Source organism: Astatotilapia calliptera, chromosome 8 (assembly GCF_964374335.1).
Source record: "Astatotilapia calliptera chromosome 8, fAstCal68.1, whole genome shotgun sequence".
Lineage (NCBI taxonomy): Eukaryota > Metazoa > Chordata > Actinopteri > Cichliformes > Cichlidae > Astatotilapia > Astatotilapia calliptera.
Window position 1 is genome coordinate 31,078,227 of NC_137429.1, and position 25,504 is coordinate 31,103,730.

Below are 25,504 nucleotides of genomic sequence, written 5' to 3' on the forward strand. Positions count from 1 at the left end.
ATAAGGTTAAAAAAGTTAGAGAGAAGATAACTAAATTGGAGATTGACATTAAAAACTTGGAGCAGGAATATATTGCTACAAAAAAGGAAGAATACCTCAATACATTAACAAAAACAAGGATGCAATATGATAATTTATGCACCAGCAGAGCGGAAGCAGCCATGGCAGGAACTAAACATCACTACTACGAATATGGAAACAAAACAAGTAACTACTGGCCTGGCAAATTAAGAAAGAAACATCTGATAAATTTATACGGACAATATCAACAGAAGATGATAAACTTCTTGATGAATCAGCGCCCATAAAGGCCGAGTTTAAACGGTTCTATGAAGATTTGTATAAATCTGAGCGAGGGGTCGACAGTCAGTGCGCCCCAGGGTGGCTGTGGCTACAATGTAGCTGCCATCACCTGTGTGTGAATGAGTGGATGACTGGATATGTAAAGTGCTTTGGGGTCCTTAGGGACTAGTAAAGCGCTATATACACCGAACAAAAATATAAACGCAACACCTTTGTTACTGCTCTCATTCCCCATGGGATGGACGTAGAGACCTAAAATTCATTCCAGATACACAATATAACCATCCCTCCCAAACAGTGGTCACAAATCAGTCCAAATGTGTGGTAGTGGGCACATCTGCCATATTGAGATAATCCATCCCACCTCACAGGTGTGCCACATCAGGATGCTGATCTGACATCATGAGTAGTGCACAGGTGTACCTCAGACTGCCCACAACAAAAGGCCACCCTGGAATGTGCAGTTTTGTCTCACAGCAAAATGCCACAGATGCCACAAGCAATGAGGGAGCGTGCAATTGGCATGCTGACAGCAGGAATGTCAACCAGATCTGTCGCCCGTGCATTGAATGTTCATTTCTCAAGGGTTAGGGTTAGGGTTACTTATTTTCCACCCTGATTTACCAATAAATTCTTTACAAATCCTACCATGTGGATTCATGGATTTTTTTTTCACATTCTGTCTCTCACAGTTGAAGTGTACCTCTGGTGCAAATTACTGACCTCTGTCATCATTTTAAGTGGGGGAACTTGCACAATCGGTGGCTGACTAAATACTTTTTTGCCCCACTGTAGGTTACATAAAATTGATAATAATTATTCCCCCAAATGTCTGAGATGTAAGGTGACAGATGGTGATCTCCTGCACATGCTGCCCAGTGATAGAAGAGTCCTGGAGACGGGCCATTGAAACAATCTCAAGGGTAATGGGGACCCAAATCGGACTGGACCCAAAACTATGGATTATAGGTGACACAGGTTCTATCAACGTGAATTATCATAAGAAATATTTTATTTTACTTGTGAGTAGTGCAGTGAAAAAATGTATTCGGCTACATTGGGAAGCTGAAAATTCCCCAACACTGAGACACGGGATTAATGAGCTACTGCACACCTGAGAAGATATCGCACAGTGTAAAAGGGAAATATGGAACCTTTGGAAAAATCTGGGGCCCCTTCCTGGCAGTACGACCGTCTCTGGACCTAACAGATCATGGAGGTGACGCAAATCCCCCTGGGTCTGCCTTGAGCTGAGCCCCGGTTGGGCCCTCCTGACTCGGTTTCCTGAATGCTGCAGTTTTATCGTGGGGGTGTTGATTCCTGTGCATGAGAGTTTCTATAGATAGGTGTAAATATGGGCTGTCTGGATACATGAATGTGATGAGGTTGAGAGCCATACAGGGGTAAAGGGGTGGGGGGATGGTGGGGGGGGTTCACATGATGGGTTTTCTGTTTTGCTCACTTTTTTTTGAGTTCTTTGTTTTTAAAATTCTTTCTGTAATTATCAATGTTGTTATGTTATTGTTATTATTGTTATTATTATTATTATTATTATTATTGTATTTTCTGTGTTTGGTTTTCGGATGTCTGAGGTTATCCTTGAAAGGCCCTGAGTGCACCTGGGAGTGCTTCTGTGGTCACAATGACCTGCCATGTTGTGGTTATTTGTTGATATTTGCTCTGTCCCATAGTTGTGAGCTTTCTGTTTGTTTGTTTTTGTTTGTTTTTCCAGGAGGGACTCACCCTGTTGAACTGGGCCCAGGATATGGTCATGCTGCGGTAGTCGTCAGAGTTGTTGCTGCTGCTTGAAAAAGCCTTCTGTGCAAGAAAGACCAGGTTGTCGTCTGACAGGCCACGCCCACTGTGCATCTCTGCCTTGTATTTCATATCGAGGGCCTCGCACAGCTGGGGCCACAGCACCTTCTCTGGCACAATGAACGGCACTCTGCCCTGATGAGAGGAGGAAAAAAGTTCAGCTTCCAACTGCATTTTATTTGTCTCCACATATTCACTGTTTATTTCAAAATATGTGGATTTATTCCAGGTCACAGAATAACACTGAGGCTGCGTGAGGACACGTCCGAGTATTTGGACAGCAGTGGAGCTCTATGGCAGAAAGAAACAGGACGAGATGGGTTAGTCAGCCTGGCACAGGTTCCACAGCATCATTAGTCTGTACAGAACATAGTTCTGTAGGCGTGAGGCCTTCCCTTCAGCAGAACCCCCAGTTTGTTGGCATTTCAGCTACATCTTATTTAATATACAGGCTGTAATTCTTAAGCTGTTCAAGTGAATTTTTTGTAAAATTCATTTGAACAGCTCAAAGCCTGCTCTTCAATCACAAGTCTGCTGTCGTGGCCTGCAGAGGAAAAACAACATAAATCGTGCTCAAACATTAAAGAAGGCACTGAGGTCACCAGCCAACGAGGGGCGGCCAACCTACCGGCTCAGCAAAGGCGTTGTCCCACAGGACCGTAGCTGTTGCGTTGTTGTCCTGGCTGCCGTGCACAATGACGACCACAGGCAGGGACAGAGTCTGCAGGTTACAGAAACACACCACAATTCAATTATAAACTCCAGTCTACTCTAGTAAATGTGGCTGCTCATGTTTAACTCATGTTTAAATAAGATCAGACACGGAGACGGGGTTTACTTTGACGTGGAAGACCAGCTCGTTGCCCCCAATGCTAAACTGGGACTCAAACAGAACGGTAAACTTCTCCTCTGTCACGGACTCTGCACCTCGACGGTCCGAGCGTTTGATCCGCTTCAGTGACTGTGACACACAAACACGAAAATTTAACCAGATTATCTGATTACAGTAAATGTTGTGACTCATAATCACATTCAGTCTGTCATTTATTTTGTCAGAGTGGATCTGTTACAGATGGATTTCCTCTATGCAGTCACAGTGAAGAGACAAAAATAAAAACATGCATATATCACATTTACATCTTCTGTTATGTCCTAACAGTCATCAACATTTATGCATACTGCACTGTGCCATAGAAACCGTTTAGTTTGAGAGTGACATTGGTCAAGAAAAGGAGACGTGTACCATCTTTAATCTGTGCTGTGTCGCTGTGGTTGCTCCCCACAAGATTTCAGACCGACAGGTGAAAAAACTGCAAAGGGCCGCTGATGGAGAGCTACAAACCACCGGGAATCAGCAGCTACAATTGTTTTAAAGTGCAGTAAGGCAGCGGTCTCCAACCTTTTTTGCGCCACGGACCGGTTTATGCCCGACAATATTTTCACGGACCGGCCTTTAAGGTGTCGCGGATAAATACAACAAAATAAAACTAGTACCGGTGCCGAAAAAAAGAAGATTTATTCATAACACACGTGAAAAGACCCAGGAAAACCGAGTTAATGATAAAAAACAATAACAAAATAACGCTGAAAACCAGACATTTCACACCTGAGCCTCAACTCTCGTGGCCCGGTACCGGTCCGAGGCCCGGGGGTTGGGGACCGCCGCAGTGAGGCACTCAGCCACCAAGACTCCACTGCTGAAGACAAACATGTTGAAGTGTGTTTAAAGTTTGCTGAACAACATTTAGACAAGTCTGTGTAATGCTGGGAGAATATAGTTTGGTCACATGAGACCAAAACTGGACTCTTTGAAGGCTGTAAACACACCGTGTTTGGGTGGCTTCACCCCAAAAACACCACAGCAACACTGAAGTCTGGAGGTGGGAGCATCCTGGTGGGGGGCTGTTTATTCAGCGTACAGCACTGAGACATTAAATATACGTAACTCCAGGAAGGATGAATGGAGACATTGTTGATTAAAATCTGCTGCCATCTACCAGGATGATGAAGATGAAACAAGGATGGATGTTTCAGCAAGACCATGATCTCAAACACAGCCAATGGAAACTGTTGGTTTCAGAGAAATCAAGTAAAGCTGCTGGAACGGCCCAGCCAATCACCTGAGCCGAATCTGTGGGAAGGATCCACGGAGCATTCGGGATTTAGAGACTGTTTGTGTGGTGAGTGGGTCAAAGTCATGAGCAATGATGGGACTGGTTTCTCCATACAGAAGCTGCCATGAACTGTCATCACCAACATTTGTATAAAGTAATAAATAAATGTCCCTGTGTCACTTTGTATTATTACACAACTTCATCTGTGGTTTGATTCCTTTGCACGTCTGGATTGGAAGTGTTGTTACCGACATCTGGTGATAATTTCACATCAAAGCACCTTTAGAAATATATTTACTTAGAGAACTGCTGACGTGTTCAACGTTATTTTACCTGCTGTATATATATATTAGTTGAACTACGTAATCATGTCTGCTTCTTTTCATAAATCACTAAACCAACGTGAGCCTTTTTCAAAACGATCAAACGTTGAAGTATTTTCAGGACTTTAACCCTTTAAGTGCCAGATTAAACATTTGAACTACTGCATTATTTTTTTACCAAAGTTAAAAGCTTGAACACAGCCATCATGATCCCCAAATCAAAACAAAGAAAAAACCAAAACGTACAAAAATGCCCGAGAAACGCACAAGTGTAACAGCTTTATTTAGAGAGACTCACCATGTTTCTGAAGTGTGCACTGAGGGTGCCCGTGGCCTGGTGATACTCCATCACACAGTTGTTATTGAGGATTTCTCCACTGCTTTCACTGTTTAGGATTGAACATATTCTCACTGACTGTTCTTCAAAGCAATGATGATGACGTTAAAACGACATGTTTATGTCACCTGTACAGCCTCACCTGTGCGTACTCTCATTCTTCAGCAAAGCCTTGGCCTGCTGCTCACTAACAATGACAGCTTTGACCTGAGGTGGGTTCATGTGGACGTTGAGCTTCCCGCCCACCAGGAGGCAAACTGTGGCTGCAAATTTGGTCTGGGTTTTTAACACTTGGGGCGGCTGCTTTTCGATGATGAAGGTGCTGTGAAGAAGAGCGATAATGACATTACAGACACCATGCAGGATAAGCAAAGGCATTAAGTGACACAAACTCGGTATGTAAACGTGGGTTATGTTTCAGAAAGTCACTGACAGATGGTGAAGTACGAAGGTCCCAAACACACGTCAGTCTTCTGTCCTGAGACGTGCTGTGTTGCTCCTGGAGTCAAGCTGAGCCTCTCTTCCTGTTTGGGCCTTAAGGCTCGTGACGCTCCTCTGAACATGACGACCGCTCTGGGCTATACTCTGCTTCAGGTCTTTCAGCCTCAGATTACCCAGCTCCTTACTGAAGCTGACGTTGGCATGTCTGTCACAGCGCTGAGTCTTGTCAACCATCAATTTGTCTGGTTGACTGGCAGTGTGAAGCTAACACTTTCACAGGTGGACCCTACGCTATGTGACACATCGTGTTGTGGAGAGACGCGTATAACTCTCCAGTAGTCAGCAGATGTTTGTGTGGATCCTTCACTGTTAGGATTCTTTGTTGTCATTTTCAGTTTCTAGATCATTAGTTTCAGACGTCCTGTTGTACATCTTTTCCATCCAGGACCTCTCTGTCAAACTGCCTTTCTGCACCTGTGAGCCAACCAACACTCTTCCAGGTCACCCACTAACTGGAAGGCTGGTGATACCATCCCAGTCTACTCCAGTCTGCATGCCAAATATCTCTGGGCAAGATACTAAGCCCATGTTGCTCTCCGATGCAAACATCGGCGTATGAATGTTAGCTAGGAAGCGCTGAGAAACAGTGTAGAGTGCTCAGAGTAGAACACCACTACGGAAGAAACGGTCCATTTACCAATGCTTCATCTTGCCTACCAGCCTTTTTCTCCATGGACAGCTCTCTGCAAACATTCTTTACACAGTATACTTGGACATATTTTTTATTTTAATTAGTTTGAAAGTGGTGTTAAGAGTCTGTAACGCCAAGTCTCCACCTCTTACAATTGTCACCATATCAAGCTCTTAAGTTTCTCCTGACCACATCTGAAGAGGATGGAGCCTCTGTAATCTGGTTTGAATTTTCCTCACCTGGTAACCAGGGCAGAGATGATGTCAGTGATGTCAGCATTCAGTTTGCTCAGCAGCTCTACCATGGGCCCCGGCAGAGGAAGCTGCTGGGTGAGATGTTCACAGCGTCGGATCTGCTGTCGGTTCTGCCAGATCAGATCAGCCAGCTTCTCACACCTGAGCAACAAGGAAGCAGAAGGATCACCAGAGATCACCGGCCACATACATCGAGCGGGGCGAACCGCTGATACTGTCCTTTACATCAGCGTAAAGGCATTTAAGACCAAGGAGATCATTGTAGATTTCCGGAAGAGGGGCCATAACAACCATCTGCCTCTCTTCATTGGCAGTGAGGCGGTGGAGAGGGTGAGCAGTTTTAAATTCTTGGGGGTAACTGTGACCGAGGACCTGTCCTGGGGCAACCATATCACCTCAGTTGTACGGAAGGCCCAACAGCGCCTCTACTACCTGAGGAGACTGCGGAGCGCACACATTCCCAGATCTCTGATGTTGAACTTCTACAACTGTGCCATCAGCAGCGTTCTGACGTATGGATTTCTAGTGTGGTTCCCCAGCTGCACCAAGGCCGATCAGCAAGCACTCCAGCGGGTGGTGAAAGAAGCTGGCAGAATTATTGGAACAAGTCTGCCAGAGATCAGTAATATCTTCCCCACTCGCTGTCTGAGGAGGGTGCACAGTATCCTGCGGGACCAACATCACCCTGCGCGCCACCTTTTCCATCTGCTGCCCTCAGGGAGAAGGTACAGGTCTATACAGGCCAGAACATCCAGACTGGCCAACAGCCTGTATCCACAGGCTGTGAGGCTCCTGAACTCTCTGCCCCCCTCTCACGGACAATAACCATATCCAACTTCTTAATAGCAATGAACTGGTCTGCATTGGTGCATCATATCTTTATTCTCTTCCCCCTCCTGCCCCCCCCCCCCCCCTCTTTCTTAAATAGATAACTATCATATCTGATATCATATCTCACAGTACAATAATATTGAATGGGTTGCATTGTTGTATTTTGTCATGTTTCTCAGGTCTTTGTCTGAATTTCTACGAACATTATTGCTAAGGATTGTCTTATTGCATTGGAGTCACACTGGGTTAAATATGTACACTTGGGTTTTAAGGGGTATTTATTATTTTCTTCTTTTTTTTGGGTTGTATGGAAGCCCCAAACGCAATTTCATTGTTCTTGACAATGACAATAAATAAATAAATACTAAATACTAAATATCATAACATTTAACAGATGTTTGTAACATCAGAAAAATAAGATCAATTTCAACAGTAAGTCTCAGTTTCTTTCATGATAAATGTGTAAAAAGACAGAAGTCTGAGCCTGTCCTGTATTCATTCACACGTTTTTGTGGATTCACAGATTTATTTGTAACTGTAAATGGTAAATATGCAGAATCTTATAAAACATATTCTACTCCACCTGAGCCCTCAAAGAGCTTTGCACAACATTCACCCATGCAAGCACTTGTTTCTACGTTTAAGTGCTCATTCACACACAGTCACACTCCAACAGATGCACTACAGAGCAACTTGGGGTTAATATGGACAGAATGTCTTTTTTATATCATGATGACCTAAAAGACCTGCCTGACAGAATGAAACAGGTCACACCACGATCCAAAGAAACAGATGAGAGCCAATCTATGAGTCTGGAAAGAGTGAAAAAGCCGTCTCTAAGGCTCTGGTACTTCACTGAACCATGGATAGAGCCATTATCCACACATGGAGAAAACGTGGAGCAGGTGTAAACATTCCCAGGAATGGTTGGCTAACCAAAGAGCACACCAATGGCTTATCCAGGAGGTTACAGAAGAACATCATCTAAAGAACGGCGGGACTCAGTGAAGGTTAGAGCTCAACAATAAGAGACTGCGCACAAGTTGGAGTGGCCTAATAAATAAAATCCAGTCTCAAATACGACCAAGATGCTTTAGCATGAACCATTCAGCCATTCATGCTGAAGAAACCCTCCAGTGTGTCTGTATTAAGATAACTCCAAAACTCCTCCACAGAGATGTGAAAGGTTAATTGGCCGTCAGCACAGATCTTGCTGCAGAGGCTGGACAACCAGTTATTAGCTTTAAAGTGCCAGCTACTCTTTTCCTACAGGGTCAGTTTGGATAAATCGAATCATCTCTATTTTGTACTTACTTATTTTCTGATATATATCTGATTATATTTGTCTTACATCTACATTTGTTTGATGACCTGAAACATTTATGTGACAAATATGCATAAAACTAAACAAACAAAGTAAAAAGGGGGAAAATCCTAAACTCGTGTGTTATGTCCTAATCACTGTCATTACTGAACAACAACTCTCCACATGTTTACACTATTACAAAAACAGCTGTTGGAGTTGGTAAAATTATATTTTAATGCGTGAATGTAAAACAACAATTACCAGGACTGCAGAACATCCAGCCCCCCCTCATTAGGACCCCCATTGCCAGCCAGCTGTTGCCTCCTCTTCCACTGAATGAGCTCCTCATCCAGGATCACAGTCTGCTGTTTCCTCAGCAGGCCCAAGGTCTTCTGGTGCTGTTCTGCCAGGTCCTGCCAAAGTACAGCCACACACTGAGAAACAAGTGCGTATGAAAAATATAACTCTGTAAATTACAGATTAACATGGCGCCAGTGTGTCTTTTATAGTTGTGTGCTAAAAGCTTGACCCTTCATTATTCCCCCGTTTTGCTTATTAGGAAGCAGACTTTGAAAGAATTGTTTAAAGACCTTTCAAATGTGTTCTTTAGACTGTTTTTTCACTTATCTGGATCATTCACTCCTAACATGAGAGAGTGTTGTCTCTACATATAACAGACAAACAGTGTTAAGTTCTTTCTTTAGGTGCTTTGCTACTGGCAGCCAAAGGTGGTCCTACCAAATCTCAAGCATCGTAAAACTGTAAGCTCAGTTTTGCCTTATCAATTGTATTAGGCTGATATTTATTGATGTAGAGTCACACAGGCCTAATGGAGTTATTTTGTAATTTTGGCTTAAAGTTTAAAAGATAATTGTTCCTTTCAGGAACACTGGAGTTTTCCTTCTAGCCCACAATGATTGAGGAGTATCATTGCGCTGAGCGCACGTGGTCAGATCTAAGCAGACATCTGACAGCAGTTCACTGAATGGGCCGTGGGAGTCGTCTTCAAACCAGAGACAGCATTTTTTCATTGTTGTTATTTTTTAACTGTAGAGATTATCACAGCACTTACACAACCTGTATAGAAAATGTTGCATCTGGTCAAGTTTCAACTGCATTTTATCTGCATGTGTTTCTTGTGCTTTGCTACAGGCTGCTGAAGCAGAAGCTGTTTTAGGTAGTAAAAGTCACTGCAGGCTGCCATGTAGCTGCTGCTGCAGCTCTTTCAGACGCGCCCCAGCTCGTCTCCTTGCACCACTAGATATATCAACGATATCATGGTATGACATTTTATATCAGGGGTATTTTCATACTGGCATTACCGTGGATGTGACACAGCACGACCCTAGCTTACACAACTAAATGCACTGAGCTGCTGCCAAATGATTGCCTAATTAGATACCAAGAGCAACAAGAAATGGAGGGAGGGAGGGGGAGGGAGATCTTCTGATACCCATTCTGAAGTGTATGTGTGATGTGTCTCCATACAAGCCTGTATTTCTGTAGTGTGCTGGCCTCTCTGGCGAGCCAGGCCTCCACAGTGGCTCGCTTGCTCTGCAGGGTTGTTTCCCGCTGGGTGCGCTCAGTTGGAGCCAGTGAAGACAAGCTGCTCAGCTGGGCTGACAAAGCAAGACGTAGGAGATGTTAAACACGATCACAATTAATCAACACATGCAGCTTTGTACAAATGTGTGTGACGCAGCATCTGTTTCCATAAACCTGCTGCTACTTAGTCACCGAGAGCTGATTAAGATTTAAGTCAATTTATAGCCACAGATCATAGAACAAATGTTAGGACACTTTATCAAATTTAAATAAAAACAGAATGCAATGTTTTGGAAATCTAAATCCACATTTTATTACAAATAGAACAAAGAATATAAATCAAATGTTTCAACTGAGCAAATCTATGAAAAAATTAGCTCATTTTGAATTTGAAAAAACCAAAAACCACGCTGGACTTCAGAGAGGACTGTTGTCCCTTTCTTCTCTGAAGAGGCTTTTCGCTGCTTTGCCATATTTTTCATTTCATGGTGTATCAGATGTTTCGGGTCAGTCAAAGGTCTGGACTGCAGGCAGTTCAACACCTGCACTCTTCTATGAAGCTGTGCTGCTGGAACAGCTGCAGTATGTGGTTCAGTATTGTCCCTCCCACCTTTATTTCAAAGGCCTCGGTAGAGCAGCTCATCTACTAATCAAAGCTTGGTGGTTCAACTCCAGGCTGCTTCAGTCTGTATATCTAATATCCTATAATATCCTTAGGCAAGATACTTCAATGTACCCATCATTGAATGTGTGCACATGTTAGCACTTCAGCATAGAACAAAAGGACATGTATGAATGTGTGATGCCTTGCAGTTCTCCAGAGGCCTGGTAATGAACTCATCATTTGATTCAGGTGTGTTGACCCAGGGTGAGATCTAAACCTACAGGATACTGGCCCTCGCGGCCTGGAGTTGCTCACTCCTGCTTTAAACCCTAACCTGTCACCGGCGATGGGTTGGGGTTTAAAGGGGTATAAACATGCTATATAAGAAACAGTCAATAGAGTCAGAGACAACAACACACAGACAACTTCTGCAAGTGTTCCTGAGTTCATGACAGTTTTATGACAGAATCATGTCTGTTTTTAATTCAGTGCTGTCTGAAGATCCACCACCCGTCTGATTGGCAGACAACCTGTTCTAGCACCTGAGCCGAATCATGAGTCTTTTGACAATATTATTACTAGAGATGGCACGATACCACTTTTTAATGTCCGATACCGATATCATAAATTTGGATATCTGCCGATACCGATATGAATCCGATATATTTTGTGATCAATAAAACTATTTTTTATAAATATATTGCTGCATTTTGTATAAGTTCATACTCACGTTTTTAAAAAAAACAAGAGTCTGATAATTTCACCTCCTCACTACGTACGACTCTGGATACTGTAGCTCCTGTGAAAACTAAGGTCTCTAATCAGAAGTACCTGACTCTGTGGTATAATTCTCAAACACGTACCCTAAAGCAGATGACTCGTAAGCTGGAGAGGAAATGGCGTGTCACAAATTTAGAGGATCATCATTTAGCCTGGAGAAATAGTTTGCTGCTTTATAAGAAAGCCCTCCGCAAAGCCAGAACATCTTACTATTCATCACTGATTGAAGAAAATAAGAACAACCCCAGGTTTCTCTTCAGCTCTGTAGCCAGGCTGACAAAGAGTCAGAGCTCTTTTGAGCCAACAATCCCTTTAACGTCAACTAGTAATGACTTCATGAACTTCTTCACAAATAAAATTTTTATCATTAGAGAAAAAATTACCAGTAATCATCCCACAGATGTAATATTATCTACAGCTACTCTTAGTACCATTGATGTTAAGTTAGACTCTTTTTCTCTAATTGATCTTTCTGAGTTAACTTCAATAATTACTTCCTCCAAACCTTCAACGTGTCTTTTAGACCCCATTCCTACAAAACTGCTCAAAGAAGTCCTGCCATTAATTAATGCTTTGATCTTAAATATGATCAACCTATCTCTAATGATCGGCTATGTACCACAGGCCTTCAAGCTGGCTGTAGTTAAACCTTTACTCAAAAAGCATCTCTAGACCCAGCAGTCTTAGCTAATTATAGGCCAATCTCCAACCTTCCTTTATATCAAACATCCTTGAAAGAGTAGTTGTCAAACAGCTAACAGATCATCTGCAGAGGTTTATTTGAAGAGTTTCAGTCAGGTTTCAGAGCTCATCACAGCACAGAAACAGCTTTAGTGAAGGTTACAAATGATCTTCTTATGGCCTCTGACAGTGGACTCATCTCTGTGCTTGTCCTGCTAGACCTCAGTGCAGCGTTCGATACTGTCGACCATAATATCCTATTAGAGCGATTAGAACATGCTGTAGGTATTACAGGTACTGCGCTGCAGTGGTTTGTGTCATATCTATCTAATAGACTCCAATTCGTGCATGTAAATGGAGAGTCCTCTTCACACACTGAGGTTAATTATGGAGTTCCACAGGGTTCAGTGCTAGGACCAATTCTGTTTACATTATACATGCTTCCCTTAGGCAGCATCATTAGAAGACATAGCATACATTTACACTGCTATGCAGATGACACCCAGCTCTATCTGTCCATGAAGCCAGATAACACACACCAATGAGTTAAACTGCAGGAATGTCTTAAAGACATAAAGACCTGGATGGCCGCTAACTTTCTGCTTCTTAATTCAGATCAAACTGAGGTTATTGTACTCGGCCCTGAAAAGCTTAGAAATATGGTATCTAACCAGATTCTTACTCTGGATGGCATTACCTTGGCCTCCAGCAACGCTGTGAGGAACCTTGGAGTCATTTTTGACCAGGACATGTCCTTCAATGCACATATTAAACAAATATGTAAGACTGCTTTCTTCCATTTGTGCAACATCTCTAAAGTTAGAAATATCCTGTCTCAGAGTGACGCTGAAAAACTAGTTCATGCATTTATTACTTCAGGCTGGACGACTCATTATTCATTATTATCAGGAAGTCCTAAAAACTCCCTGAAAAGCCTTCAGCTAATCCAAAATGCTGCAGCAAGAGTCCTGACAGGGACTAGAAAGAGAGCAGATTTCTCCTGTTTTGGCTTCCCTTCATTGGCTTCCTGTTGTGTCCAGAATTCAAAATCCTGCTCCTCACATACAAGGTCTTAAATAATCAGGCCCCATCTTATCTTAATGACCTTGTAGTACCATATCACCCTATTAGAGCACTTCGCTCTCGCTCTGCAGGCCTACTTGTTGTTCCTAGAGTATTTAAAAGTAGAATGGGAGGCAGAGCCTTCAGTTTTCAGGCCCCTCTTCTGTGGAACCAGCTTCCAGTTTGGATTCAGGAGACAGACACTATCTCTACTTTCAAGATTAGGCTTCAAACTTTCCTTTTTGCTAAAGCATATAGTTAGGGCTGGACCAGGTGACCCTGAATCCGCCCTTAGTTATGCTGCAATAGACGTAGGCTGCCGGGGGATTCCCATGATGCACTGTGTTTTTCCTTTCCAGTCACCTTTCTCACTCACTATGTATTAACAGACCTCTCTGCATTGAATCATATCTGTTATTAACCTCTGTCTCTCTTCCACAGCATGTCTTTTGTCCTGTCTTCCTTCTCTCATTCCAACCAGTCACAGCAGATGGCCCCGCCCCTCCCTGAGCCTGGTTCTGCTGGAGGTTTCTTCCTGTTAAAAGGGAGTTTTTCCTTCCCACTGTCACCAAAGTGCTTGCTCATAGGGGGTCATATGATTGTTGGGTTTTTCTCTGTATCTATGAAGCGCCTTGAGGCGACTTTTGTTGTGATTTGGCGCTATATAAATACGGACGATCTGATATCCTCGTGTTGGCGTTGTTCCCACATCATCATAATAAATGTTGTTCCAAGTTCAACATTGCAAGTGACCAATCACCTTCTTGTGACGTCATACTTCTGCGACTTCGAAATACCCACCTTAAAACAAATTTTCTTCACTTGTGCCCGCCTCTGTCTGTCAATCCAGCGCTCCGCTTCACTTGCGAGAAACCGCCGCCTGTTCGCCGAATTTGTAGTTCTTTTAGGATACTTTTTAAACGGTAAGCATTATACATATGTTCCTCACTTGGCTTGCTGTTTGTTTGCTAGTGAGCCCAACTTCAGTAACCCTACAAACGTCACTGCTGTTTAGTTTCCTGTCTTCATTTATGTTGGAAGTGATAGCAGAGCTGTACGTTTGAATTTTTCAGAAATCTCTCAGTCAGAACCAGAGATGGGCTAGTGAGTTAAAAACTGTCTAAATTATTTCACCTTAATAAAATGATCAGCATTGCTGCTTTACCAGGTGTAACAAGTAAGTTTAACATCCAGGCATCCATGAAAACAGGATTTATTACATTTAACAGAGTTAGAAGTTAGCAGGAAGTTAGCTCGATTCCACCTAAACATGATGTAGCATGTTCTGACCAGTGTTGGTCAAATTACTTGAAAAAAGTAATCAGTAACTAATTACTGATTACTTCCCCAAAAAAGTAATCCCGTTACTTTACTGATTACTTATTTTCATAAGTAATTAATTACTTAGTTACTTAGTTACTTTTTAAAAACACGATTTACAACCTGAAGAGGTGATAAAGCGATAGATCTTTCAGCCCAATTCTACTTTTTCTACATACCGTAATTGTCGGGCTATAAGCCGCTCCTTTTTGCACAAGCTTTGAACCCTGCGGCTTTTAGTCAGGTGCGGCTTTTCTATGGATTTTCCATGATTTTTGTGATATCGTAAGACGATTTGTTTTGTTTGTTCCGCTGTTGTACGGCACTACGTTGCCTGGCGGAAGGATCGGGGTTCAAGAGTGGTATGTTAGTCACATGTCCGTCCGCCAGGCAACGTAGTGCCGTACGAAGTAGCGCGAAAAACAAACTTCAAAGTAGCGGTACGCGTTCAGCGGGAGGCGTGGATGACGAGCGGCGATAAACTTGTGAAAAGCAAGTTATGCCCAACTCCACCGGTGGATTCTGACAGTGTGGAAAAGTGCGAAAACATCCACGATCACCAACGGATTTTGAAGGGCTGGACTGCTGCATGATGGAGAGGACACTGCCACGGCCCTTCTGAGGGTGTTCGACTCTGACACTGACAACGAGGATTTCTTTGGTTTTGAAAGTGACAACGAAGGAGAGAAGCGGAGAGTGGATGACGAAGCCATCCTGAGCCTGTTCGTTTCCGACATTGGAGGAGAGGACTTTGGTGGTTTTAGAGTGCAGGAAGAAGAGAAAGATGGTGGTGAATGACTGACTTTTCTTCTTGTTAAAGCCGTGTCACTGCACCTGAGCCTAAAAGGTAGTCCGAATCTATTTTTCTGGTGTGCTGTAGGTTACTGTTATGTACTACATGTGCAAATATGTACCCATAACTTGTTTTTCAAAATATTAATAAAAGGGGTGTGTCTCCAAACAGCCATCTCTTTCCTGACAATTCCCTTTGTGCATATTCTCTTACATATGATGAGTCAACATTGAAACACCTGCGGCTTTTAGTCAGGTGCGGCTAATGTATGTACAAAACAGGATTTTCCCCTGATTTTAGCTTGTCCGGCTAATATTCAGGTGCGCTTTGTAGTCCGGGAAATACGGTAATCCATCATACAAAATGTAATCAAATGGAAAAGTCTCTTTTTAAAACTTGTTTTATTAGTTTTAACCTTTTAACTTTATGCATCAAGCAAAAATTTAATTATATGCAACATTCTCTGACTGGAAGAAATTTGTTTAACATTTAAACCTATTTTCTGCACATTCCAGCACATAATTTTTTTTGTGTGTGTTTACACTCAGTCTTTCAAATAGATGCAAGTAAAACACAGCAGAAAATAAATAAAGTCACAGTCTCAGCGGTCCTGTTGCTCTATTTTCACCTGTAAAGCAGGAGTGGGGCAGGCGGAGGTTTACCCTGGTGCAGGTGTGCCGCGGTCAGTGGAAGAATCCGCAAGTTTCTCTGTGAGTTTCCCATCACGTCGTAGCTACTCGGTGCTTGTTGGAAGTTTAGGGGTTTTTTCGCTGTAAAAAGAAGTTTTCTTCCCACGCACAGCGGACACTAATGTTTTTGTCACTTTTTATGGAATCAAACTCAAAGTAAGGTCAGTACTTCCACGCTTTAAACGCTGCACGCTCATACTCTCTCCTGCACTCGATATATGATCCATTGTTGATCTGCACACAGCTGTTGTCACTAACAGCGCACTCGCTTACATCACTGTCATGAGACATTCTCGCAAAGAAATCACGGTTTTAGTAACGCAGTAACGCAGCGTTCCTACGGGAAAGTAACGGTAATCTAATTACCGTTTTTGCAATAGTAATCCCTTACTTTACCCGTTACTCGGAAAAAGTAATCGGATTACTGCCCATCTCTGGTTCTGACTGAGAGATTTCTGAAAAATTCAAACGTACAGCTCTGCTATCACTTCCAACATAAATGAAGACAGGAAACTAAACAGCAGTGACGTTTGTAGGGTTACTGAAGTTGGGCTAGCTGGTATATAATGATGTGCTACGTGATCGCTAGCGACACAGCTATGTTAGCATAAACAGTGAAGCTGGAGGACGAACACTAACACTTTTCCACTCGATAAAAGTTAACGTGAAGGTTCCTCATGGTTAGAGACAAATGCAATCGCATGGCAGGATGCTGTAAACGAACCAAACTTCAGTCAGGAGAACAACTGAGATAATCCATCCACAGTACGAAGTTAGTGATTCATATACTGCAACAACATGGGAATAGAGCAGCTGTGATAGAATACAGCGTTAATGAATCAGTGGTACAGAAATGGAGGAAGCACGAAGAATGAGTTGGGGAAAGTTTGACTTATCTGACTGTTTTGTTTTGCTTTATGCGCCTTATGGTCCAAAAAAATACGGTACCTCTGACAAGAAAGGCTAATTTCTGCTATTCAACACCGAAGAAATTTCAACTTTCACAAAATAATGCCAAATTGCAACACTTAGCTCTGTCTCTAATAAAAACAATGTAACTTTGTGAAAAAGAGAAAGGTTTCTATTGAGATTTCAGTTTTTTTACAACTACAAAAACAAAAAAACTGGACAGTCAATGAGCTACCAGAACATTTTCTGTAATTTTACACGTTTATTTCGTACAGTCCAAAGAGTCGTGCTGACAGATTTCCTTCTTTGTCACAGCAGATTTACCTTCATCATGTAGAAAAACAGTTAAATATGTGACTTCTTTACAATGACAGAAAACAGAGTCATGAGTCCGGCCCGCTTCAGATCAAATCGAGCTGTATGTGGCTCTCAGTGTAAATCCTGACAGCCCTGCTGTAGATGATGAGATATGAAAGTCTTTACAATTTTACACTGAGGACAATTTTTGACGGGTTTTTTGGCGTGGAGCTTCAAAGATCTGATTCTGATTCTCTCAACTTTTAAGAATTTCAGCTTAGCAAAAATTTAATATGAGGTCAGCAGTACACTGTAGGTGTCCTGTTTTAGGATCATATATTCAATTTTAGAACTAGAATAACAAAATTTATCACTGATGTGAAAGACAGACTTTGGGCCCTCCTGTTATTCACGGAGGTCAGAGCGATGGTCCAGTGAAGGTCATAGCTGCTCCGGAGCAGGTTAGGTTCAAGTCCAAAGAGTCTAATTAAAATGAACTGATATTTTGTTTTAATTACACATTTTCTCCATTTAAACATCTGATATGCTGTTTATGTTTGATTGAGCAATGTGGTTGCAGTTTTCTTTAGTCTTCAGTAAATTAACTTTTTGTGCATATAGTCTAAAGAGAGAGAGACAGGGATAGGGAGAAAGAGCTCCGAGTGTGATGCAAACAGTTACAGGTTGTTGTGTTCTGGTGGGAAAACCAGCACAACTTAAAGAATAGATTCAAATCTAAAATGGTTCCAGTTGTACTGGTGGGCTTATTTGCTTCTACATTCTTACCACTTGTGTTTCTCTCTCTCCTCCTTACCTTGAATGCGCATGTTCTCCTGGTACTGGATGATGAAGTACTCCTGGCTCTGCTGCAGCTTTCTCAGTTCATTCTCAGTTTCCTGTGTGGCTAGTCGGAGCTCCTCAAAGGCCTGGTTGATCTGCTGGTGGCGCTGTGATAGCGTGTCCATGGCCTGGCTCCCACTTCCACTGCTGGCCTAGACACCAAACAGATGATGAAGGCTTAAAACAAAATCAGGACAAAATCTGCTCCCAAAACTCTTATTTACACCTTCTGTGTACGACAATAACTAAAGGCAACTGAATATGAACACCTGCAAGGAAGACACATTGAGTGGGGTGAGTAGGATGTGGGATGGCGTGCTTTCTGGTGAAACTGTATGTACCAACTACAAACCTTTCCCCAGAAATTTGCTATTTATTTATTTTGCATGAAATATAATGCAGTCAGTATGATGCTATTGTTTATTGCTCTACATATTAGCTTAATGTTACTCCTGCAGAATAAGTGCACATACAGATGTTTCTGCACTCTGTCCTCCGCTGTATTTTTGTTTGGGGACGTATGCTTCAAACTGAAAACACCTTTTTAATCGGATCAATCGACCCCTGGACTGTCAAGTTTTCATATCACAGTCAAACTGTCTGCACATGTATCATTCTGCTCTGTCTTTTGCCGTGATTTCCATCTTGAACATACTGATGACCAAAACAAAGCGAGAAGCGCTTTCACATATTATTAGTTGGCAACTGAACTGTGCATTAACCTGGTAACTTCAAACATGCTGGTTTAAAGACTGAGGTTAGGCACTCCACACTGTGAGCTTCTCCCGTCCTCCTGCTCTCTCTGGGCTCCACCGTGGTTATCAACCTGCCCCTATATCTAGAACAAATGGGGATACGTATCCTCTTACTACTCAGGAGGACTTGTTTCTTCTTGTGCTCCGAGTTGTTGGTATATGCAGCCTAGCAAGCTGCAACAGGCCAGATAGACAAAAGCTGTAGCTGTTATGTATGGTTCCTAACCTACCCACAACCCTGATTCCTGCAGTATTAACGCAGCAATTTCTTCGACTTACATTTGTAGCTTCTTGAACGAGCCTCTGCTCTGACTGCAGGATGTGTTTAATGCAGCGGACCAGTTCCAGAGGACAACGGTCGTAGGTGCTCTACAAAACAGACACACACTTAATCACATCAGGATGCAACGTTCTTTATGTGTAGTTTAATATAAGCAAAGGCATGAATCAAGTAATACAGGCTTGATTTTTGACATTATCGTTTAAATATTTTATATGCATGAAAGATCCAAAATCTTTTAACTACACATTAAAAACCCACCAAAAACAAAAAACTCCAGACACAGAGTTAAGCATACAAACTCAACAAACTAATGCCAGTTCAACCTCTTCAACCCTCCATGGTCGTGGCAGATAGCTGCCCTTCCCTGGGCCTGGCTCTGCTGGAGGACAGGTCAGAGTGCTTTCTCAGACTGTGTGACTGATTAGTTTTCTCCTGTTGGGTCTTTACCTAACAGCATAAAGCCTCTTTATGTGGTCATTGATGTAATTTAATGTTATATGCATAAACCCAAACTGAGTTTATTACAATAGTTATTATACACATCTTTCATTCTGAGAACACATGCAAGGCTTCTTTGAATTAACTGGTTTGACAAAACCTGACGCTCGAGTCAGAGATAACAGGATAACAGGTGTCACAACTTTTTCTGCTTCAGCTTGTATATGAGCTCACATGACGAGCAAATGCAGCACACACACACACACACACACACACACACACACATATAGTGCTATCAAAGTCTTCATAATCTACAGTGATGATATCAAAAGATTCAAAGACTCTGGAGAAATCTCTGTGTGCAAGGGTCAAGGTAGAAACTCAATATTGAATTGAATTTCAGAAGTAGTCGTAGAAGTAGTAGCAGACACTCTGCTGTCTTGTCTGGGCCAAAGTTCATTTAAAATGGACTGAGGCAAAGTGGGAAACTGTTCTGAGGTCAGCCAAAATGAAATTTGACGTTCTTACTGACAAACGCGGCTGCAGCGTCGTCCGGACTAAACAGGAAAGACACCAGCTAGCTTGTTATTTGTGCTCAGTTCAAAAGCCTGCATCTCTTAAATGGAGGTAAAGTTATTCTCTATTAATCAGTGATGAAAAGTATGTACGGGTATATACAGATACTACCATCCAGACAATGTGGGGTCAAGGGTATAACTGACCATTTTGACTATTTCACCTTTAAAAACTGTTTACATTAAGATGCAGCCTCTGTGGTTTTTGCACAACTATTTGCAGATCAATCAGGAATCACTCCTGTCAAGACAGAAGTACATCACATGTCTGACAAACACGAGGGCGCATCACTCCTGTGTCTACCTGAAGGAAGTGTTTACACTGCAGTCTGCTTTTGTCGTATTATTGCGTTGACACACAAAAATGACTACACAACATTCCAAACGTGCCAAATGTCTTAAATTTCTAAAATCTCAAAACTTGCTGCTGATATTGCCACTCTTACTTTTGCCATCGCTCCCACAACTTCTCCCTTTTTCTCAGTAACCAAATGCTTCGTGACGTGGTGCATTTTTCCACCAATAGGAAAGGGACAGCGTCCACAGTATAAAGCATTAACACTAGCGAGCCATGGTACTGATTATGTTGAGGACGTTTGTATATGTTCAGATAACTCCATCATCAGCTGTTTTTAGGTCATTCTTTCTAATACTTCCTGAAAATGAAGTGCAAGCTCAGGAATAACAGTTTTGACAGACCGTAGAACATCGAGCAGTCATCAGAGACACGGACAACTGAGCATGATGAGACTTGTACACAGAGATAAAACCACAGCTGTACTGAAAATTGTGAGGAGGTGAAGAAGAAGAAGGTCTTTACTTTTATTCAGGTCATGCTTTTGATTATTTTAAAGGCTGTTCCTGGAACTTCCTGACCACAATTCATATATAGTCTCCAAGAAGGCTTTGGAACCTAAAACTAAAGCAGCTGTTGTTCTTACCAATTTCATAAAGATGCTGTATTGTAGTAAGAAATATACACATTGTAACTTAAGATGTAAGAAGCCAGAAAACAGTCAGTGTGCACTTAAACACAATCATCTATTAAACATCAGAACATCCATCCATCTTCATCCACTTTATCCGAGACCGGGTCGCGGGGGCAGCAGCCTAAGCAAAGAGGCCCAGACCTCCCTCTCCCCAGCCACCTCCTCCAGCTTATCCGGGGGAACACCAAGGCGTTCCCAGGCCAGCCGAGAGATATTATCTCTCCAGCGTGTCCTGGGTCTGCCCCGGGGCCTCCTCCCGGTGGGACATGCCTGGAACACCTCACCCAGGAGGCGCCCAGGGGGCATCCTTGTCAGATGCCCGAACCACCTCAGCTGGCTCCTTTCGATGTGGAGCAGCAGCTGCTCTACTCTGAGCCCCTCCCGGATGGCCGAACTTCTCACCCCATCTCTAAGGGAGAGGCCAGCCACCCTTCGGAGGAAGCTCATTTCTGCCGCTTGTATCCGCGATCTCGTTCTTTCGGTCACTACCCACAGCTCGTGGCCATAGGTGAGGGTAGGGACGTAGATCGACCGGTAAATTGAGAGCTTCGCTTTTACACTCAGCTCCCTCTTCACCACGACGGACCGGTGCAGCTTCCGCATTACTGCAGCTGCAGCCCCAATCCGTCTGTCGATCTCCGGCTCCCTTCTCCCATCACTCGTGAACAAGACCCCGAGATACTTGAACTCCTCCACTTGGGGCAGGAACTCATCCCCGACCAAGAGTGGGCACTCCACCCTTTTCCGGCTGAGAACCATGGCCTCAGATTTGGAGGTGCTGATCCTCATTCCCGCTGCTTCACACTCGGCTGCGAACCGTTCCAGTGCGAGCTGGAGGCCCTCACCCGATAGAGCCAACAGAACCACATCATCCGCAAAAATCAGAGATGAGATTCTGAGGCCACCAAAGCGAAAGCCCTCCGCCACTTGGCTGCGCCTAGAAATCCTGTCCATAAAAATTATGAACAGAACCGGAGACAAAGGGCAGCCCTGGCGGAGCCCATCACCCACTGGGAACGAGTCCGACTTATTGCAGGCAATGCGAACCAAGCTCTTGCAACGGTTGTATAGGGATCTAATGGCCCGTAGCAATGGGCCAGACACCCAATACTCCCGCAACACCTCCCACAGGACACCCCAAGGGACACGGTCGAATGCCTTCTCCAAGTCCACAAAACACATGTAGACTGGTTGGGCAAACTCCCATGCACCCTCAAGTATCCTCGAGAGGATAAAGAGCTGGTCCAGTGTTCCGCGACCAGGACGAAAACCGCATTGTTCCTCCTGTATCCGAGGTTCGACTAGCGGACAAACTCTCCTTTCCAGCACCCTGGCATAGACTTTTCCAGGGAGGCTGAGGAGTGTGATCCCCCTGTAGTTGGAACACACCCTCCGGTCCCCCTTCTTAAAGATGGGGACCACCACCCCGGTCTGCCAGTCCACAGGTACTGCCCCTGATCTCCACGCAACATTGCAGAGGCGTGTCAACCAGGACAGCCCTACAACTCGGGGCAGACCTCATCAACAGCAGGGGCTCTGCCACCAAGGAGTTGTTTAACTGCCTCAGTGACCTCGCCCCCGGAAATTGGCGGGTCATTCCCCTCATCCCCAGACTCTGCTTCCTCCTCGGAAGACGTGTCAGTGGGATTAAGGAGGTCCTCGAAGTATTCCTTCCACCGCCTGACAATTTTCTCAGTCGACGTCAGCAGCGCTCCGCCAGCACTATACACAGTGCAGGTAGAGCACCGCTTTCCCCTCCTGAGACGCCTGGCGGTTTGCCAGAATCTCTTCGAGGCAGTCCGAAAGTCTTTTTCCATGGCCTCTCCGAACTCCTCCCACACCCGAGTTTTTGCTTCAGCCACTGCCCCAGCCGCATTCCGCTTGGCCTGTCGATACCTGTCGGCTGCCTCCGGAGTCCCACAGGCTAACCAAGCCCGATAGGACTCCTTCTTCAGCCTGGTGGCTCCCTTCACCTCTGATGTCCACCATTTGGTTCGGGGATTACCACCACGGCAGGCACCAACCACCTTGCGGCCGCAGCTCAATGCAGCAGCTTCGGCAATGGAGACGCTGAACATGGTCCATTCGGACTCAATGTCCCCAGTCTCCCTCGGAATGCTGTTGAAGCTCTGCCGGAGGTGTGCATTGAAGATCTCGCGGACTGGGGCCTCTGCTAGACGTTCCCAGCACACCCTCACTACGCGTTTAGGTGCACCAGGTCTGTCCAGCGTCCTCCCCCGCCACCTGATCCAACTCACCACCAGGTGGTGATCAGTTGACAGCTCAGCCCCTCTCTTTACCCGAGTGTCCAGAACATATGGTCGCAGGACTGGTGATACGATTACAAAATCGATCATCGACCTACGGCCTAGAGCATCCTGGTGCCACGTGCACTTATGGACACTCTTATGTTCGAACCGGGTGTTCGTTATGGCCAAACTGTGATTAGCACAGAAGTCCAATAACAAAGCACCGCTTGGGTTCACGCCCCTCCAGGTCTCGCTGTCGTTACCCACGTGAGCATTGAAGTCTCCCAGCAGGACAACAGAGTCTCCAGGTGGAGCACCTTCCAGCACCCCCCCCAGGGACTCTAAGAAGGCTGGGTACTCCGAACTGCCACTCGGCGCATAAGCGCAGATGACAGTCAGGACCCGTTCCCCGTCCCTAAGGCGCAGAGAACAAACCCTCTCGTCCACCGGGAAAAACCCCAACGTACCGGCAGCAAGCCGAGGGGATATTAGAATACCCACCCCAGCCCGCTGCCTCTCACCAGGTGCAACTCCAGACTGAGACAGAGTCCAGCCCCTCTCCAGGAGACTGGTTCTAGAGCCCAAGCCATGCGTAGAGGTGAGCCCGACTATATCTAGCCGGTACCTCTCAACCTCACGCACTAACTCAGGCTCCTTCCCCACCAGAGAGGTGACATTCCATGTCCCTATTGCCAGTCTTGGCAGCCGGGGGTCAGTCCGCCAGGGCCTCCGCTCCTGGCCGCCACCCGGCACACATCAGAACATTAGATTAACATTAATGAAAAAAGACAAACCGACAGGAAAGAAGCTAAAGTTCTGCAACCCAAACACACATGTAGACAAGAAAATCTGAGGGCTTCTCCTCAGCCGTATTAGAAAAGACTGAAGTTTAATAAACACGACCCAGGGTCTAGATCTGAGCTGTGGAGATGTGTTTGTATAAAAACTAAACAACATCAGCACAAGTTTACACAAAATATATGAGGGAAATGTAGGGACAAAGGTTCCAGTAGTAACACACCATCATTTTTCTTGTAGCCAACACGTACCTTTAGCTGGCTAGCATAGTGACCTAGCTTGATCTTGAGCAGAAAGCCGTCCTCTCCTCCCTGGACCTGGGCTTTCTTTTGGAGCTCGGCCACCAGATTATCCAACAGACGCTTGGCTTTGGTTTCCTCTGCTGGGTTATCCAACTCCACTGAGTCCCTGTGAACGGTACCATTGTTTTTAAACTGTTAATAGAATGCACAGCCTTCACCAACACCACTCACTGATCCAGGTCTGGTTTGTTATATAAACACACACAGAAACACACTGATTACAGTTAGTTTTTATTTATTTATTTACTGAGTATCGTGTGTGTGACCCTATTTTATGTACATGACGTTGGTTAATATTGCCGTTTTAAATGTGCCATCTAAATAAAGTTGGGCAGGACTGGAAAGAGACTGGTGTAATTCTGCATACCAGAGTTGGCTTTCAATCCACTGGGCCAGGTAGTGCCGCACCTCAATGGGGAAGTGCTGGCCGTACAAGGCCTGCATCTGGTGCAAGGCATCACCCTGCAGCTGCTGGGCCTGGATCCACATTGCCATGGTTATCCTGTGAATCCAGGAACACAGGAGGAAAAAAGGCCAGGTCAGCAGATTAGACAGAGTGAAAAGAACAGCAATTAGCAACTAGAAAAAGTTGCATTTCCTGCGAAAATGCAGTGTGAATGCCGTGTAGTGGAATCTGCTGAAAACAGCTGAAAAGCAGAATTATCTGCTGAAAAGAGGTGTAGAAGCAGAAATGCTTGCTGAAGATGGCTGTATGTGAAAGGGTACAATGAAGAGTGTCAAGAAAGCAGATTACATGCAAGCAGGGAAGATGTGCAGCATCTGTCACATGTAGGACTCGAACCCTTGCTACCAGATCTCACGGCAGCTGCGCATCCGACTGCGCCAAACCAGTTCTGGTCTCAACCAAAGACATGATGAGAGAAAAAAAATGTGCACTGTGCAGAAGAAGCTAAATTATGCTGAAAAGAGGTGAAAATGCTGAATGTTCAGCAAAAAGATAAGGAGATAAGGAACCTGAAAATCGTGTTGAAAAGAGCAGAAGAGACTAAATATTGTGCTAAAAAGAGGTGAAAAAAAGCTAAAAATTGTTCTGAAAAGAGGTGAACCAGCAGAATTTTTTTGCTGAAAAGAGGTAAAGAACCTGAAGTTTGTGCTGAGAACAGTTGAAGAAGCTGGAACTTTTGAAAATTTTGCTAAAAAGAGGTGAAAAAGCTGAAAA

The 25,504-nt window shown here is 44.1% G+C and overlaps 1 protein-coding gene across 2 annotated transcripts in view; it reads right to left on the reverse strand.

Annotated features, from left to right (window-relative positions):
• The window catches only part of LOC113027743 (signal transducer and activator of transcription 5B-like), a 45,934-nt gene that overhangs the window by 14,293 nt on the left and 6,137 nt on the right, over nt 1–25,504 (reverse strand). Inside the window, exons 2-13 of one of the 2 annotated variants that reach the window (XM_026177501.2) lie at nt 24,692–24,826; nt 24,274–24,430; nt 18,970–19,059; nt 17,910–18,087; nt 9,904–10,034; nt 8,677–8,828; nt 6,264–6,419; nt 5,035–5,214; nt 4,854–4,941; nt 2,957–3,079; nt 2,747–2,839; nt 2,047–2,253 (exon numbers count right to left, since the gene is read on the reverse strand). In XM_026177501.2, coding sequence (XP_026033286.1) covers nt 2,047–2,253; nt 2,747–2,839; nt 2,957–3,079; nt 4,854–4,941; nt 5,035–5,214; nt 6,264–6,419; nt 8,677–8,828; nt 9,904–10,034; nt 17,910–18,087; nt 18,970–19,059; nt 24,274–24,430; nt 24,692–24,819 — 1,683 coding nt within the window. In that variant the 5' untranslated portion in view covers nt 24,820–24,826. The remainder of the gene's footprint in view (nt 1–2,046; nt 2,254–2,746; nt 2,840–2,956; nt 3,080–4,853; nt 4,942–5,034; nt 5,215–6,263; nt 6,420–8,676; nt 8,829–9,903; nt 10,035–17,909; nt 18,088–18,969; nt 19,060–24,273; nt 24,431–24,691; nt 24,827–25,504) is intronic. The other variant, XM_080305717.1, reaches the window with a different exon arrangement.